We start from the raw sequence: 17,668 nt of genomic DNA, 5'->3' as shown, positions 1-17,668 counted from the left end.
TGCCTAAAAGTACATTTACACAACTGGATGGCAAATAACACAGACGCCAGGATTTATTACTTGCCTTAGAGCTGGGCTCACTGCACACAGTCTGCATGCTAATGAACAAACTAAGAGACCGTGTATTGCGTAAGTACATTGTGTTATGACTATTAAGTGTTGATCAGCATACAGCATTGTTTATAACACCACAGATACTGAAGATATAATTTAATTGGAGACAAAAGATGCATTTTAGGAGAGGTCATGGATTATGAAGAATTTTGAACTGGAAATGTACTTGATTAAACCAAAATCATTGCCTTTCAAAAATACAGAAATGAGCATAATCTAAATCTCAGGTAATGGCTTAAATTAAATGAAGTACTAAACTTTTATTTAGATCTCTTATTTTATGCTCTCCTTTGCTGTCATTCTGAATTTGTGTGTAGCTGATGGTGTAAGAATGTCACTGTTCCCAACATAAGCACCATATCTTGAATTTAAAACTTTTTAAATAGACAATTAATGGTCTTCAAAAATAACGTACGATTTTGTCTTCGTAGTTAATCATTAATGAACTCAGGACATTATGCTTTTTATCATTGTATTGCATGAAACTTTAAGACAACAAACTATAAACTACAAGCATACTTTCAACTAGATTTTTATACTATGTGAAGAAAATTTAAGTGGTACTTGCCTGTGAAAAATGTATTGCTACAGTGGCGTTGCTGTGCGGTTGCTTATGTATTCTGAGTTGTTTGTAGCGCACTGCTGTGCAGACGCAAGGGTTTTCTGGATGGTTTATAGGGCATTGCTTACTAGTATCATCAGATATATAAGGATCCAAACTACTTTCACAACACATGCGATTTTACCACAGGAAGCTTTCCAAAGTGTTTTCAACTTAACTTTATTGGCATACAGGTGTTCAATAAAACAGGAGAGAAATTTCTACAGCAACTCAGGCAGCTGATGTAGGCAATCAAGAGGAGTAAGAATGCAAGGTACTGTTTCAGCCAACAGGTGCAGACAGCTCTAAGCTATTTTCTACTTGCGTATTTGGTCGCATGACAAGCCTAGAGAACTAGGCAGTGCAATACCAAATTGGTGCAATTTTTGCTATTAGGCTACATAAGGACGATGGCATGTGACTGTTTCTAAAAAAATTATATATATATTATTTCCACTGCCCACGAAGAGCTGTCAAAAATTATTTGCAATATCCCATTTGGATCTTTAGATATTGCAGTCTGACAGCCTGACCTAACCTAACATTTTACACAAAGAATCACTGTAGACCCCAAAAGTGAAATAATAGCTCAGCCTTAAAGCACTCTGAGCCCAGTGTTTCAACACAGCTCATTTTGGAGGTGAGTTGTGGAGGTGTTGAAGCAAAACACTATCAGTCTCCACCAGATCAAAGGCTTAGTTGAAGATAATGAATGGAGCAATAATGAGTGAATAAAGGCATCTTCGAACATCCTAAATGGTAATTCAGTCAATGATGTGATGTGTACAACGAGGACGGGCTTCCTCCATTATGATTGGGGGATCACCCAACAGTAAGTCTTCTTCCCCCAGGGCCGAGCTCAGTTCAGAGTTCACAAAGTTGGGAATGTTGAAATGGGCCAGGAGTGCAGCTTCTCTTTCCGCCCTAGTCTCCAAGACCATATTCTGAACGACTAGACCAATTGTCTCCACCTGCCCTCTGGAGTCACCTCTTCCCGTACGTCCATGGACAGCACTATTAACATCATTCAGAGTCCTTCCCCCTTCTCGCGCCTCCTCATTGATGTAACAGTGAAAAAGAGACTGGGACTCCTCCAGTAAAGGGCGAGAGAGACCCGACCGGGCGTCAGCCACACGTTGACTCCTCAGACCCTCTGCACAGCTGATGAGCCGCATCTGTTTTTCATAAGTCTCGGCAGCCCTGCAGGTTGGAGACAACACAGGAGCAAGGCAGAATTGAACTCTAAGCAAAGCATCATAAGCAGCATTAAAGAGCAACATTTTGTTGAATATTTTCTATTTAGACTTCCACGATGGAAAACCATTATGCATTGACCGATGAACTAATGCTTGCCAAGTGTCCCATATTTAGGCTGAAGTGAAGACATCTCATACTGGTAATAATGTAAGTGGTAAAACGCTTAAATTTGTTGTGTTTTGGATTCATCTTTTTGTGTTGTGGCTTAATTTTGTTGTGTTGAAGCGTATTTCCATTGTGGTTTTTTTATTCACTTTTTTTAGTATTTTATTGTGCACCATGGGGCCACTATAGAAATCAGAATTAGAATTGACTGAGTTGGCAAGTGACCAAGTCACTTGCTTGGTGAGTTGCTACATCACTAAAAGCGATCTACCAGTATGGTTCTCTGTCCTGAGTATGGTTAGGTAACTATGCTGAGAAATCCGGACCGGGTACAGTTTGTAATCGTATCATACCAAACTATGCTCAAGTGGAAACATTATTCACCATGCTTAGAAACCTTCAGCCCGATGGTGAAAAAAATACTAAATTATTTTATCGGATACAAAACATTGTGGTACGAGTTCATTCATCAAAGTGCATAGATAGATAGTGGCTTTGAACACTTATTTTTGTTTTTTAAAGAGTGCTGCATTTAATTCATACCCAAACCTAAAAACTGATGGGAGCAGTTCCCAATTTGTTAACAAGGTGTGAGTCTTGAAAATGTAAAGTCAGTTTGGTTTTAGAATGCTGTCAGTCTCATTTAAAACCAAACTGTGTAGGAAAGTAACTGCATGTAGCACTCTAAAAACAGACTGACAACCATTTTCTACTGCCGTGTGAATGGGCAACATGCTGATGTGAGTTCTGAAAATTTAAGGGGGTCAGTTTGGAATTCACATAAAGTGCGGTTGTCAGTCTCATTTATAACCAAACTGTTTGTGAACATAACTGTATTTAGAACTCTAAAACGTGACTGACAACTGTGTGAACATAGCAACAGAGAAGTGAAATGAGCACCAGTGATATTGGAGTGTGGGAGTACCTTTAACATTGTTTCATATTCTCTCCTCCATCTGTGTGTGTGCATGTGTATGGGAGATCACATATTGCTTTTTTCCTTTCAGTGTTCTTGAGTAGTCAGAGGTTGGTGCTGTTCTGTTGTGCTGTGTTAATGAATGACTCACATCTATAGAGAAGTTTAATTAAAAGACTGCTAAACAGACAGCCAGCTCGGCCCCTAAACTACCCCACTGCTCCATTATACCAGAGGCCAGGGGCTATTAGTGCCTCACTATTAAAACCAAGTGTAATTATATGCCAGACAATAAACCCCCTCAAAATGATTTATCCAGTACATTTAAATATAGAAAGAGTTATTGGATATAAATTTGCCTTTTAAATTAATTATTTTTCCGTGCCAGAATGCAGGAGGTAATTGCGTCACGTTAGTGTGTGGGCATACATGCATATGTACAAGCCCACAAGATGCAAGGAACCAAACTGGATTCTGTGAAGGTGAAATAGTGCCTAAATGATTTGCATGTGCAGAGTAAGATTTGTGAAAGTGTAAATCAGATTGCAAGTGTAAAAATAAATTGCATGCACACAGAACGTTTTGTAAAGGTGTAAATCAAGATGCCAGCATAAGAAAAAAATATTAGCAATAAATTAATGCTTTGCATAAGTGTGATTAATGTGTTGTGAATCTGTAATTTCGCATTAGTACAAAGTAAATTTGGTGTGTATTCTTCTGACTACCCTTTTTTCGCACTTACACTTTTGCCACTGTTTCTGCACCTAAACATAGCCAAAAACATTGCAAACCAGCAATCAGTGATATGCAAGCAAAGAAAAGGTGTCATGAACAGTCATGAAACAGATTGACCGCATATAATCAGTCTGTATGTGTAAAATAAACTAGCAATCATGAGGAGGAAGGCGGGTCAACCCAGAGGAACAATGCTGAGCCATGTGTTCATGTGAAGAAGAAGCTGTCTGTAACAATATTAAACCAATCAGGTCAGAGTAAACTGGTCAACAAAAACCTTATTTGATTGGTTACTAAGCAGGTAGACCGGCCTTACTCCTTGCACTTGCAAAACTCTTTTCAGTGAGAAATTTTTGCCAAAAGTGTGAGCGCAGCTGAAGGAGGACGGAACAGTGTATATCGGATTATTTCTGGAAATATTTATGTCACAAACACAAGTCATTCACACGTTTGCAGTAGTTTATTTTACAAATACAGACTGATTATATGTGGCCAATCCATTTTGCTGTTCATGACACCTTTTCTTTGCTTGCATATCATTGCAGGTTTGCAATGTTTTTGGCCATGTTTAGGTGAAAAAACAGTGCCAAAAGTGTAAGCGTGGAAAAAAAGGAAGTCAGAAGAATACACACCAAATTTACTTTGTGCTAATACGAAATTACAGATTCACAACACATGAAATACACTTATGCAAAGCGTTAAAGTGTTGCTTTATCAGAAACAGATCTTATCGCACATCCATCCTCAGGACTGATTTGAGTCAATAGATCTGAAGGGGCATACCAATTGCACCGCGTTACAGGTGGCTTTTTAGATTCACGTTCGAGGGAACTGTGTATCAATTTAAAGTCCTTCATTTCAGTCTATCTCTGGCTTCCCTCACATTCCCACCCCATTGAAGATGAACAGTGTGTGTGTTTTGAATTACCTCAGTAATAGGTTATTACAGGCCAATCAGAGACTTGCTGCTTTGCCATATGGAAAATCTGGTTTAATTTCAACTGGGCAAAAAGCGAATTTTTCCCCAGCCAGTAAATCTCCTTTCCAGGAGTTCATGCGTGCACACCTCATGAATGCGTACAAACCTTCGGTGTCTGTTTCAGTTCAAACTGAAAAAACATTACCACTGAAATAATTTCAATTTCATATGCATAACGGTAACTCGCCACTGTCTGGGTGTTCTAGCACCATGGACAGTGCCTGCCTTCTACCAACAGGTTGTTATGCTGAGTCAAGTTTTCAGAAAGAAAGTGCTGACTACAGATTCATCCAACACAGGTTGGGGCATGGTTTGTAATGGACGCCCGACTTTCGACACCTGGAAATAGGTGTGAAACGGTCGTGACATGTCAACCGCCTAGAGCTACTGGCTGTCTTTCTTGCTTTGAGAGATTTCAATCCAATATTGTGAATCACCACATTCTGATTTATTCGGACAACACAACAGCAGTGGCCCCCTGGTGTGCCTCCTTCATCAGCAAAGTCATTGTGGACATGGAAACAGTTCTGTTAATTGCACTGAAATGACCCAATCAGTCATGTTTTCTGGAGATGGTAGAAACACTGGACAGGCCTCCATGGGAAATACCATTGAAGAAAGATCTTCTCTCTCAAACAAAAGGCACGGTTTGGCATCCCCAGCCAGAGCTGCTAAGCATACATGTGTGGCCTTTGAACGGAGTGCGCTAAGCACACCAGAACTAATGCATTCAGTCATGAACACCATTGTACAGAACAGATCACCGTCCACAAGACGCCTCTATGCGCTAAAATGGAATGTGTTCACTGACTGGTGTCTTTCACATGGCAAAGACCTAGTAAACTGCCCCATACATGAAATTCTAATTTTCCTTTAAGAGCGATTAGATGCAGGACTCGCTCAATGCTCAAAGTTTATGTACAGACTATATCTGTGTATCCCACACCTGAAGCCAGCCCCATTATAGGAAAACATGATTTAATCATAAAGTTCCTTAGATGAGCATGACGATTAAATCCACCTCAGCCGGCTACAGTCCTGACTTGGGACCTAACTTTGGTCCTAAATGTGCTCGCAGGGGCCCCCTTCGAGCCTTTGCACTCTGTTGATTTGCGCATGCTCTCTAATAAGACCGCACTACTGCTGGGATTCTGTACCCTATCATTAGCAGAGCGCAATGTCAAGTGTACTGAGTCGTAAGGTAACGTCTCAGTTACATATGTAACCTCGGTTCCCTGAGACAAAGGGAACAAGACATTCAGACTGCTGGCCAAACTACAAGACTCAGTTTTTTGAGGTGCGAGCAATGCGCTCTCTGTCCCTCAGGCAGAACATTCTGAGGAATGGTGTTTACACACCTGCTTTATAGCAGACAGCTTCGCACCTAAAAGGGTGGGGCTCAAACACCATAGCCAATATTACAATATTGTCATTATTGTAAAGAGGTTTCAACTAGGTTGTGTGGAAGGACACTCCCATATACGTTAGCAAAATGCAATATCTCATTCCCTTCGTCTCAGTGGTTACGTATGTAACCGAGACATTACTCCAGAGACACTGACCAAGCAGAGGCAACTAATGAGAGCATGGCAGGCCGCACATTCACACATAAAAACACACACACAGCACTCTGAAGCAAAGACAAAATAATGAGGCTGCAAGGTGGCCAAAGTGCACAGAGACTGCGGATGCTGAAACTCTGCCTTGGTTCAGTACATCGCAATTGTGCTACAGAAACAATTTGGCTTTTGGAATGTAAAGGGAATCTTTCACTTTTATTTCTTCTGTTCTGTCCTGATTACTACATATAATAAGCAAAGCAGTATTTAGCAGTTAATTACATGTACTTACTCTGGATGTGGGGCTCCTGTTTTGGTCAGGAGAGTCAGAACAAAAAACATGAAAATGACAAAAACTGCAAGACCCACCCAGAATCCGATCACAATGGAATCTGCAAGAAAACACAATTGGTTGACGTAAACATGGGACTGAAATATATCTTAAAATTTGTCTTTCAGCCCATATTTTGTTTATGGTCTCTACACCCGTCATCAAAATTACAAGCATTGGGAATTCACATAGATTAAAAATGTGGTCAAAACGGCACTACAGCTAACATCAGATATGTAAAAATGCATAGAATATTATATTTATAGAATATTTTTATTATTATATGTCTGTATTGTTTTGAGATGATAGGTAGGTAGGTAGGTAGGTAGGTAGGTAGGTAGGTAGGTAGGTAGGTAGAGATAGATAGATAGATAGATAGATAGATAGATAGATAGATAGATAGATAGATAGATAGATAGATAGATAGATAGATAGATAGATAGATAGATAGATAGATAGATAGATAGATAGATGGATGTTTTATTTCTATTACTTTTGTCTTGGATTAATTATTTCGTTTTATATTTTAGAAAGCTGTGGTAAGATAGGCTAGTAAAAATCGATAATATATAGATATGCAGCAGAATAAAACATATCAAGATATAATGCACTAAACACAAAGACGAGACTCACATCTATGTGCTTTGAGTTCCTCGAAAGACACGGGCTCTTCGTCGTCGTAGTATTCGTAGCTCCATTCATAATTGTGTTTTGGCATACTGGTGCTATTTAAATACTGCAACCTCTGCATCTTTTAATCGCAGATGGAAAATGAAAATAACAGAGCTTAAGAGAAAGAAAACACCACAGTTCCACAAAGCACTCACTGTGTGGTCCGCACGAGCCCAGAGTCGCATCTGCTGGATCCTTCAGCGCAACAAATAAGCAGCTGAATACTGTTCCAGAAAAGATCATTCCTTATTTTTCTTAGAAAATCTTACATTTGCATGTTCGAAGAAGGAAAGGAAAAAATGAATGTGTGTTAGGTGCGTGTTGTCTAAGTAGGCTATCGCCGTCCACTTGAGGTCTCTAGTGGTATCAGGAGAAATGAGGTGAATGTATGATGAGATCACGCTTCTCTCACATCCTCTTCTCTGTGATCCAGGCGCTTCGTGTGAATGGGGAAATGTGACGGGAGCTGCAGTAAAGCGCCGCAGGGAGCGTCGGTGAGCGCGGCTAATGGTGACCATCAACGATAATGACAGGCTTAATAGGCTAATAGCTGTAGCCTACACATGTGTACGTGGACAATAGGCTATCTGCACGTTTCTTAAATGTTTGCGTGTAGCTTTTTCTTTTCTTCTGTTCTTCTTAATATGATTCATGGCTTGTGATGTTATTACTTTTTACTTTATTTTAGCCTACTTTCTTATTTTATTTTACCGTTTCGCAACATTTTTATTGAGAGAATAGTGGAGAGAGGATAGTAAATAAATATGAATCAACCACACTGCCATGACAGCACAATTTTCATATGTTCTTTCTTTCTTTCTTTTTTCTTTCTTTCTTTCTTTTCTTTCTTTCTTTCTTTCTTTCTTTCTGTGTTTCTTTCTTTCTTTCTTTCTGCAATTGGCCTGCATTGGGCTTGTAATTATATTACTTTTTGAGTTATGTATTGCATTTTTGGCCATATTTTTGATTTATAAGATAATTGATAGAGGAAACAGATCCGGAAGTGTTGCAAGTCAGACTCAAACTCACAGCCTGTATGAGCACCACAGCTCAACATGTTAGAACATGCATGCCAACTGCTCAGTCACTGCTCATGGGAAACGTATATAATGTGTTACATTAAGGAATAGGTGTTTGAATTTAATTTTTTTATATAAAAACAGAAGTTTCCAAAATGTCTACAATGATTGATACTCCCGTGTATACATATAATAAGAGGCTTGAATAATGCAGAAATGATTGCTTTAGACATTTATCTATTCAAAATAACTGAATGTCTTATGAAAGGACCAAGCAGCAGGCACTGTAGATGACCTGAATGTCCATGTAATATATTGATGTTTACATGCTTTTTGGTTGTGTACAGACCACTTTTTCTGTGCCTTTATTTGTCTACTCGTCTAATTTTCTTTAAATCGGTCCAGTTGAATAGACCAATATTTAAACCTGTCAAACACTAGTTTGAAGTAGTTAATAACAGCATCTTCATGCAAATGCAATAATTTTATTTGTATAACTTGAGTGATATTCTGGTCTGGGGTCAACTATTGATTGGAGGTAGCCCAGAAGGTGACTCTCTCATGTTGCCCAGACAAGACAGAGAAAACAGAAGCTTATTTGTGTTGGTCTGTTCAGGAAAATGTCATGCACTTTTATGTGGTTTAGTGAGATAGCAGGTACAGTATATATCTGCAGGCAGGTTGATGAGGACCTTGGTATCAGAGCTCTGGGACCTGTCTCACAGTAAATTAGATGCTAAAATGTTATTTTATTTATGGCTGTATGGTAATGCAAGCAGCATGTTTGACTACAATCTCAGTTGTTCAAAGATCAAGGAGCAAATAATTGTTGCTGAATAAATTGTGGTCAATGATCAATTATGATTGGACTTTAGTCATACATGAAAATGTATTCTGTCTACTCTACATAGATCTTAGCCCTTTGCCTTTAACTAAACATGTCTTCTCTAGTTGACATATTTAACAGGAAGTGATGCTTGTGGGGTTCTGAAGTTTCAGAACTGGAACATTACATCTCATATATTGCTTATTTGGTTGCTTTAGCTTTTTCTCATTGTTTTTTAATCAACCTTGATATTGTTCTTTCTATGACACATTTCACTATTTGTTCTGCTTAGTTCCTGAAAAGTATTCATTTTTTATGTCAAAGATTAAAGAAGTCAGCACTTTTTAGCTGGAAGTTACAGACTGTAATTAGACATGAGAGTTGGTTGAGCAATCAGTAAGACATCATCATAGTTCTTCAGTTTTTGTAATTGCATTTATTTTTTAAAAAGGATAATAAAAAATTGAAAGTGAAGATTTCATTTCTCAGAAAACTTTCTCAGACAATGATTATACATCTACAGTACTTATTCTTGGATACAAAAAGGTCGGAACATTCAAATCTGTGCTCATTTCAAATCTGATATAAAAGAAACAATTATTTTAAACAATACAGCCATATTAAAAGATAAATTTTTTACAAATGTTTTTTTTTCAAAGCCTGGTGATGATTCACTGAAAATGAACCCGGCAATATTGACCTTTTTTTTTGCAGAAATGGGATGTTATGGCCCTTCCTCTTACATCAGCAGCTTAATCTCTTTAAAAGAGAGAGAGAAAAAGATGTTAGAACCCATTTACTTGTCATAGATGTTAGAACCCATTTACTTGTCATAGCCAGGGTTGGAGAGTAATGGAATACATTTAACAGGATTACATATTTAAAATACAAAATATAAGTAACTGTATTCCACTACATTTACAGCTTAAATCATTGGTAATTAGAATATAGTTACATTCAAAATGTATTTTGATTACTGAAGAGATTACTTTGCATTTTATTTTCATTTGTTTAATTTAATATTTAGTCGTTTCAGATGGAAAACATTTATATATATAAATTATGCGATCCAAAGTGCATTTGAACAGTGATGAAACACTTTCTTATGATGTGTTACATTCATACGAGCAGACAGAGAAGTTAGCTTGAAGTAAGTTTGGAGCAGAATAAATAAAAATAAACCTTGTGTAATTGTCAGCTTTACGCTAAGCTAAAATGCAATTTCTATCCATTATGCACATGTTACACAATTTTTTTATCAAGAAAATTCACATTGGATGATAATTTCTTTTTTCTAGTAAGACCTCTGATATTAGGGTAAAAATCATATTCTTGGTAATAGTTTTTGTATTGTTTTCCTGTAAAAATATTTTTAAAATCCTTAAAACAAGATCAATTTGATATATCTTGTTTTAGAAACAACACTGCATAAGATATTTAGGTTTTTCAGATAATGTACTTTGTCTTACTGTACTGGCAGAGTTTTTATAGTCAAAACAAGTGAAAAAAAATCTACCAGTACTGAAGAAGTAATCCAAAGTATTTAGAATATGTTACTGACCTTGAGTAATCTAATGGAATACATTACAAATTACATTTTACAGCATGTATTCTGTAATCTGTAGTGGAATACATTTCAAAAGTAACTTTCCCATCCCTGGTCATATTACAACCATAAATTGTTATCACAATCTTTCTGCATCTTTAGACTACTATGGTGTATTTGTCATGCAGAACGGTGCTCTTAATAGAGATTTTTATCAAGAGCTGTGATAGAAAATTAGAACTACATGTAGAGTTGTATGAATAGCATTTCTTTAAGACTTTAGGCAGTATTATGAATGTCCCAGTACTATCAAACATGGCAATTGAAAATAACTTTAGTAACAGTGTCATAGCTGCTGCTATACAATAAACATCACCTACGACTTACAGTAGGACTGGTTGATTCAACTCACCTTTGTTTGGTCCACTGTGGACTGTCTAATTCATGTCTGTTGGCAGACTTGCAGTACCAGCAGTCCGGTTAACATTACATAGTGTCTATACACTGGCGATGACTCCTAAATAAAAAAAAAACAGTAAAGGTTTGGCGAGTGTCCAGGGTTAAATAGTGTAATCAAATGTGTCTAATTATTAGAAAATGGATTAACTAGAAATTACCGTTTTAGAAAAAGGATTACAACAATGGTGTTTATGCCACTGTACCTTATTCCTTTGATTATTAGCATCTTGCTCATAGACAGTGTTTGCTCTGCCCATATATTCATCTCCATTTTTTTCAGGAAGAACTGCATACAGATCATAATTTATACTGGATGGACCAGTGCCATCTGAAATGGAAACAAGTATGATATAGCAATAGAAACTCCTGCTTTTAGATGAATGTGATCACCAGCAGTCCATAGTAACAAGCTAACTTACTGTAATAATAGTAGTCGAAAGTAGAGTTGTAGTCATAATCTGGTGTTGGTGTCACATCATCATAATCTTCATCACTGTCAGATGTAATAATACCTGCCAGGACTGAAAAAAAAATGGTAATCTTGGGAATTTGTGCAGAAAGACCATTCGTTCTTTGCACTGCCTTGTTTATTATAAATCAAACTAATTATAGCAAAATAATCCAAGATAGGGTGATCAGGTCTTGTTTATTATTTTGCAATAACATCCCATTGACTGTACAACCCATTTACCTTGCTTATTACACATTTACTTACCAAATAAACAATCACATTAACATTAAGAACATTAAATTATATAAAATGAAAGAGACTGCTGAGTGATGTGAGAGACACGAAGCTAGCACAGCTGTATGTAGAAAATTGGTTGCCTGCGAATATGGTAAATTATAAAGTTTAGTGGTCATTATATGTAATGCTGTGTTTGATCCATCAGAATCAAATATTCCAGAGAGCCATGTAATAAAAACAGAACTCAGGGATTTAATTTATCTGTGCCAAGGTATGTCAATAAATCTTTCTATAAAAATATAGCCATTGGGTAATCACAATTAATTTTGTAGATATCATCTGTAGGTTCAGCCATGAATGGAAATGTTATCATTTCTCTACCCTGAGGTGTTTGTTCAAGTGTTGCTATTTTTCATTTTTTCCAAAGAATCGACTCAATGAGACAAGAGAGATAGAAAACCGCTGAACAGTATCTTAAAAGTCACAAGCTGGTTTTATATCGGTTTTGGCCTCACAGATGTTTAAAAATGTTATAGTGGGTAGCTGTTTAACCCTCAGACATGTTGGATTTTTGGTTTTTTACTTGCCAGACATTTGACAACATATAAGGGTTATTAATCTGGAAAAAGATATAAAGAAAACTGAGAAGCATCATATTTATAGTTTTCAAATACATAATTTCATGCAATAAAGTATGTGAAATTACGTGAGAATTTTATTTTCATACAGTATTTCACTTTTGATAATTTTTATCACATTTAAGCTTAAGTACACATGTACAGATTTCACATTCTATCAATTTATGTGATGTCATGAAATTGCATTTTTAATAATAATACAAGCTGTTGTCACTGTTTGAAATTCTATACACAATTTTAACAAAATATTCACAAGATTAGAAGCTTATAATGAAGATAGAATTACGCATATAAAATGTATTAAATAATTATATTATAGAAATAATAAGTTAAGTGCTACTATATCAAAACAAAACTTTTAAAACTTAAAAAAAATAGCCTAGAATAGATGAGGCACGGGCCTATTTGTTTTCTGAAGTTAAAATATTTTGCAATGTATAATTGTGCCTTTAAATATTTCTGTATTTACACATTTATTACACATACTACGTTACTACATTTTGTAACATGTTAGTTTATATGCACTTGTGTTGATTCACATTGAGTTTACATTGATATGTATAGCAAGCACTAAATTGGTACTGTCCCTTTAAGAAAACAGGCAGCTCTGGTAGTAAATGTTTACAAATGTTATGGTTGAATGAGGCAGTGCACATTAATGAGAGAGGTTGCCCGGAGGTTTTTCCCTCATCCGTGCAATGTATGATAAGATTTAATGTTTCTTTTTATCTTCTAGATCAACAAATGAGTGTGAATAACAAACATATATTTTGTGCCTGGATCTCATCTTTGGGCACACAATACACGGAACAAAGCTAAAGGAAACTTACTTGCATAATGTGTATGACTTGCTTGTACAAATATTTATTGTACACATTCTGAAATTGAAATCTTCAAGCTCTCGAGTTTTGCAACACTTTTACCTTCTAATAGTCGTCCAACAGGTGTGTTACTGGTCTCTACTCATGCTTTAAAATGGAGAATGTTGTGAGGGGAAAAGTTTAAGCAATATCAGAGTTGAAGAGTTGTCGTTAAATGCAATGTAAATGTAATTATGGCATATAATGGCTCAACTAAAGCAATGATGACAGCGTGATCCACGACAACAGAGTGTGTGCTCACGAGACACAACACACAGTGTAAAGGCGAGTCTGAATCCATCTTCTTAATCGTCAGCTTCTTATTCAGTGTAATGATCGCGGTGCTTAAGTTCCTCTTCGCCACTACACAACTCAATCTCTGGCGAGTAAAATCTGAGCCAGTAGCTAATAATAGGCATATTTTAGTCGCATAGTGCAAAATTTGGTTGCATATGCGAGTGCTTTACTCATAGAGGGCTGCTAATGGAGCATGAATGACTTATTTAAAGGTCGTCGACCCACAACCTGATTTGATTTCCTAATTCTGATTCTGAAAACTTTGAAAAATTGTCTTCCACTGAGAAACGTTGGGGTGAGTATATTAATGAATTTTCCTTTCTCATGAACTATTTCTCCAGATTGATATAGTTATACCTCAGTATTATATGACAGCGTCATATAGGCTACGCTTCAAAACACATCAAAATTATAGGACATAATTCACAATTTTTTCTTTTTGTTTTTAACAGGGTGACTGGCTGTCATCACTGTCTTGCCATTTCGTCTTTCACCTGTTTCTCTTTCCTTATCTGGTAGCAACACCAAGGTCAGGGGTTCAATTCCCAGGTAATGCACATATTAACATTTGAAGCTTGATAGCACTCAGTCGCTTTGGATAAATGCAAAAAGTAAATCTAAATAATGAGAATTGGAAACTACCTCTTGGACCTGATATGAAGTATATACATCTTTTTTTGCACAGCAAAATATACCACTGATATTTGAGTTTATATACAGTACATAAGCCATGCATGTAAAATGATTGCCTGGACCTTACCGTTTGTACTGAACATCCTTTCCTTCGTTCACACCTACTTTTACGGTATAATATTTTATTTACATTTAGTAAAAGCTTAATCCAAGCATGTCATTGCAAGCTCACTGTGTCCAAGTCCATCATTCTCTGTCAAAATGACTATTCAGTCAAATTCAATTTCTTTACCTACATGATTGCATGTTGAGGATAGCTTTAATGACATCAAACAATCAGTGAATAGTTTCATTTCAACACCATCACTTCCTTTGAAAGGACAAATATAGTCAACTTTGAATAGGTCAGTATTTCTTCAACTTTTAGCCCTGAAAACTTAAAACTTAGATAAATCCTCTTAAAAAAACACTTTTCATTTTGTCATTTCTTAGCAATGGCAAATTAACCTTTCCACCACAGTGTCATTTCTACCACATCTCAAACGATCAGTTGTATTTAATTCCTGAAATGCTGTAATTAATATTTTTATGATGTACTTTCATAATTTAGGATTAAGATTTAGGGTCTGGGACAAAGTTAAAGCAACAAGTATTAAAGGCATTTAAAAAGTTGAAAAATAAAGTTAATAAAGACTGCTACTGTATAATGCAATTACATTATACTGAAATCATTGTATTTAATTATCAAAGGAACAAATATGCCTACATTTCGGAAATTCAAAATAAGTTGAATTTTGTTAGTTTTAGTCAAAATCAACCTCTGCAAAATAAAAGTGCCAGAAGTTGCAGAAATAACCAGGTGTGTTTTAGTTTCAGTAACTTGACCCTCACAACAAACCTTATCCTTAAGAGAACTCTACCAAAAAGGTACATCTGTCCTACCAGAAACTAAGAAGACTTTTTTTTTTTAACAAGCTTAGACACGATCTGAATTTGTTCTAACCTTTGGTAAATTTAATACTGATAGCATAGCTGGCAGCAATCAAATTTTAATACCCTTCCTTTCATCCCTGAATTTTGTTTTCTTTTGCCATTAAGCCACACCACCTTGGGCTATAGATTGCAGTGTAAGATGAAGCTGCAGTGTACTATATATATGATTTTTCATGCTTTCTTGGCTATGTCACAGACCTGGATACATTGAAAGAATTTCCATTGCAAAACTTGGCCTAAGTTCACCTTTTAAAAGCTTAAATATCTCTTTGTTATGCTTAGACACACAGAGCTTATATTGGCTGCAATGTCGTTCGGAATTTGACCAGAATGGGGTTAAAGCATTCTTAAATTCTTACCTGGCTTCACGATATTGCAATGGAAATTCCCAGGATATGCCATCTATGAGAACATTGCCAGTCATGCCCCTGCCACAGATAAGGTCTGACACTGGCTCATGATAATTTGAGTTACCTCCTCAGACAGGCATCAACATGAACAACATTTACACAGTAAACTCCAATTACATCAGAGGCAAGATGCAGAGTTGTATTTTTGGAATGCACTTTTTTGTTCAAACAAAAAATGAAAAGGAACTGATTGACTCGTGTCCTGTAGAGTTTTTAGTTGTTTTTTACCATGACTGACTTGATTATCCTTTCACATTTACCTTTGTACTTTAATTTGCCATGAAGAGTAAGAAAGTCAAACTGAATAACAAAACTTTTCTTCGGCTTGAGGCAAATTCACATTCTGAAAGTAAAAGGGTAATTGGGTGAACCATTTTCAAAACTTCATACCGACTCAGATTCCTTTATTTACATTTATGCATTTTGCAGACACACTGCAAAAAAATAAAAATTAATAATTATTATTATTTTGTTTTCTGGTAAAAATCTTTTTTTAAAGAAATCGAACAAAATTGTCACTTTTATGCTTATAACAAGAAAAAAAACTTGATTCAAATGGAATAAAGTTTATTGATCTTACCCCTTTTGAAAATAGTTTCTATATTTGCCAGAAAATGAGACAAAATACTCAGTAGGAAAAAAAAGATTTTTGCAGTGCATTTTATTCAAACATTATCCAAAGATTTAAATGATTTAATTGTTTACTCTCATGCCATCCCAGATGTGTATGACTTTCTTTCTTCTGCTAAACTCAAATGAATATTTGAAGACTTTTTCTGCTCTTTTGGTCCATACAATGAAAGTTACTGGGTGCTAAAATTTTAAAGCTCCAATAAATACATAAGTAAGCATAAAAGTAATCCATAATACTCCAGTGGTTAAATCAATGTCTTCAGAAGCAATATAATGGGTGTGGGTGAGAAACAGATCAATATTTTTGTCCTTTTTTACTATAAGTTCTCCTCCCTGCTCAGTTAATCTCCACTTTCACTTTCACTTTCACATTCGTCTTCTTGTGTTTTTGGTGATTCACGTTCTTCATGCATATCTCCCCCTACTGGGCAGGGAGGAATTTCTAGCAAAAAAAGACTTATATATTGATCTGTTTCTCACACAACTATCATATCACTACTGAAGATATGGATTAAAACATTGGAGTCATATGGATTAATTTTATGATGCCTTTATGTGCTTTTTGGAGCTTCAAATTTTGGCACCCATTCACTTGCATTGTGAAGAGCTACAGAGCTGAAATATTGTTCTAAATATAATAATTTGTGTTCTGCAGAAGAAAGTCATACACATCTGGGATGGCATGAGAGTAAATAAAATTAATAATTTTTAAATTAGAGTCCTCTCATCATTTACTCATCCTAATGTCTTCTCAAACTCAACTTTCTTCCTCGGAATATCATTGATGATATTTTAATGGCGATATTATGTATGTTTGTCTATATAATGAAAGGGAGTTGTGACCAAATTTTCAAGCTCCAAAAAGGACATAAAGGCAGTATAAAAGTAATCCATACTCAAGTGGTTTTATCTATGTCTTCTGAAGTGATCCAATAAATTTTTTGATGAGAACAGTCCTAAATAACTCCTTTTCATTATAAATCATGACATCAGCAGGCTCCTTGGTGATCATTATTTCAAGTTTGCTTACATTTCCTATTGTGCCATCTAACGCGCTACACATAAATCAAGCATTTATGAAGTGTAATTGAACTTAAAATCATGATCGTGCCTAGACACTGCAATGACAAGATGTATAGTGAAAAAAGAGTTACATTTTGGTCTGTTCTCACCCAAAACTGATTGGATTGCTTCAGAAGACATGGATTAAACCACTTGAGTCATGTACTTTTTATGCTGCCTTCATGTGCTTTTGGAGCTCGAACATTTGGTCACCATTCACTTGCTTTGTATGGACAAACAGATATCATATGTCCACTTAAATATCTTAGTCATTAAAATAAGTCAAGTCATTCCTCAAGTCATTAAAATAAGAACTTAATTACTTCATTTAAACT

The 17,668-nt window shown here is 36.0% G+C and overlaps 1 protein-coding gene across 1 annotated transcript; it reads right to left on the bottom strand.

Annotated features, from left to right (window-relative positions):
- Positions 1 to 879: 879 nt before the first annotated feature.
- Positions 880 to 7,687, bottom strand: LOC127658215 (melanocortin-2 receptor accessory protein 2A-like). Its single transcript, XM_052147379.1, has 3 exons — positions 7,231 to 7,687; positions 6,559 to 6,658; positions 880 to 1,915 (listed from the first exon to the last, which is right to left on the bottom strand). Exons 1-3 carry the CDS (start codon positions 7,346 to 7,348, stop codon positions 1,480 to 1,482), a joined length of 654 nt encoding a protein of 217 aa, XP_052003339.1. The 5' UTR covers positions 7,349 to 7,687; the 3' UTR covers positions 880 to 1,479.
- Positions 7,688 to 17,668: the final 9,981 nt, after the last annotated feature.

The sequence above is a fragment of the Xyrauchen texanus genome, chromosome 17 (assembly GCF_025860055.1).
Source record: "Xyrauchen texanus isolate HMW12.3.18 chromosome 17, RBS_HiC_50CHRs, whole genome shotgun sequence".
Classification (NCBI taxonomy): domain Eukaryota; kingdom Metazoa; phylum Chordata; class Actinopteri; order Cypriniformes; family Catostomidae; genus Xyrauchen; species Xyrauchen texanus.
Note: the sequence above shows the minus strand (reverse complement) of the source record. Positions and strands in the feature narration are given on the sequence as shown.

What these genes read in the sequence shown, in the direction of transcription:
- LOC127658215 (XM_052147379.1), bottom strand. Translation starts at nt 7,348, where the DNA reads ATGCAGAGGTTGCAGTATTTAAATAGCACCAGTATGCCAAAACACAAT. An exon ending in GGAACTCAAAGCACATAGAT is followed by an intron (nt 6,659 to 7,230) that starts GTGAGTCTCGTC and finishes GTTTTCTTGCAG; the next exon opens with ATTCCATTGTGATCGGATTC. An exon ending in ACAGGAGCCCCACATCCAGA is followed by an intron (nt 1,916 to 6,558) that starts GTAAGTACATGT and finishes TCCAACCTGCAG; the next exon opens with GGCTGCCGAGACTTATGAAA.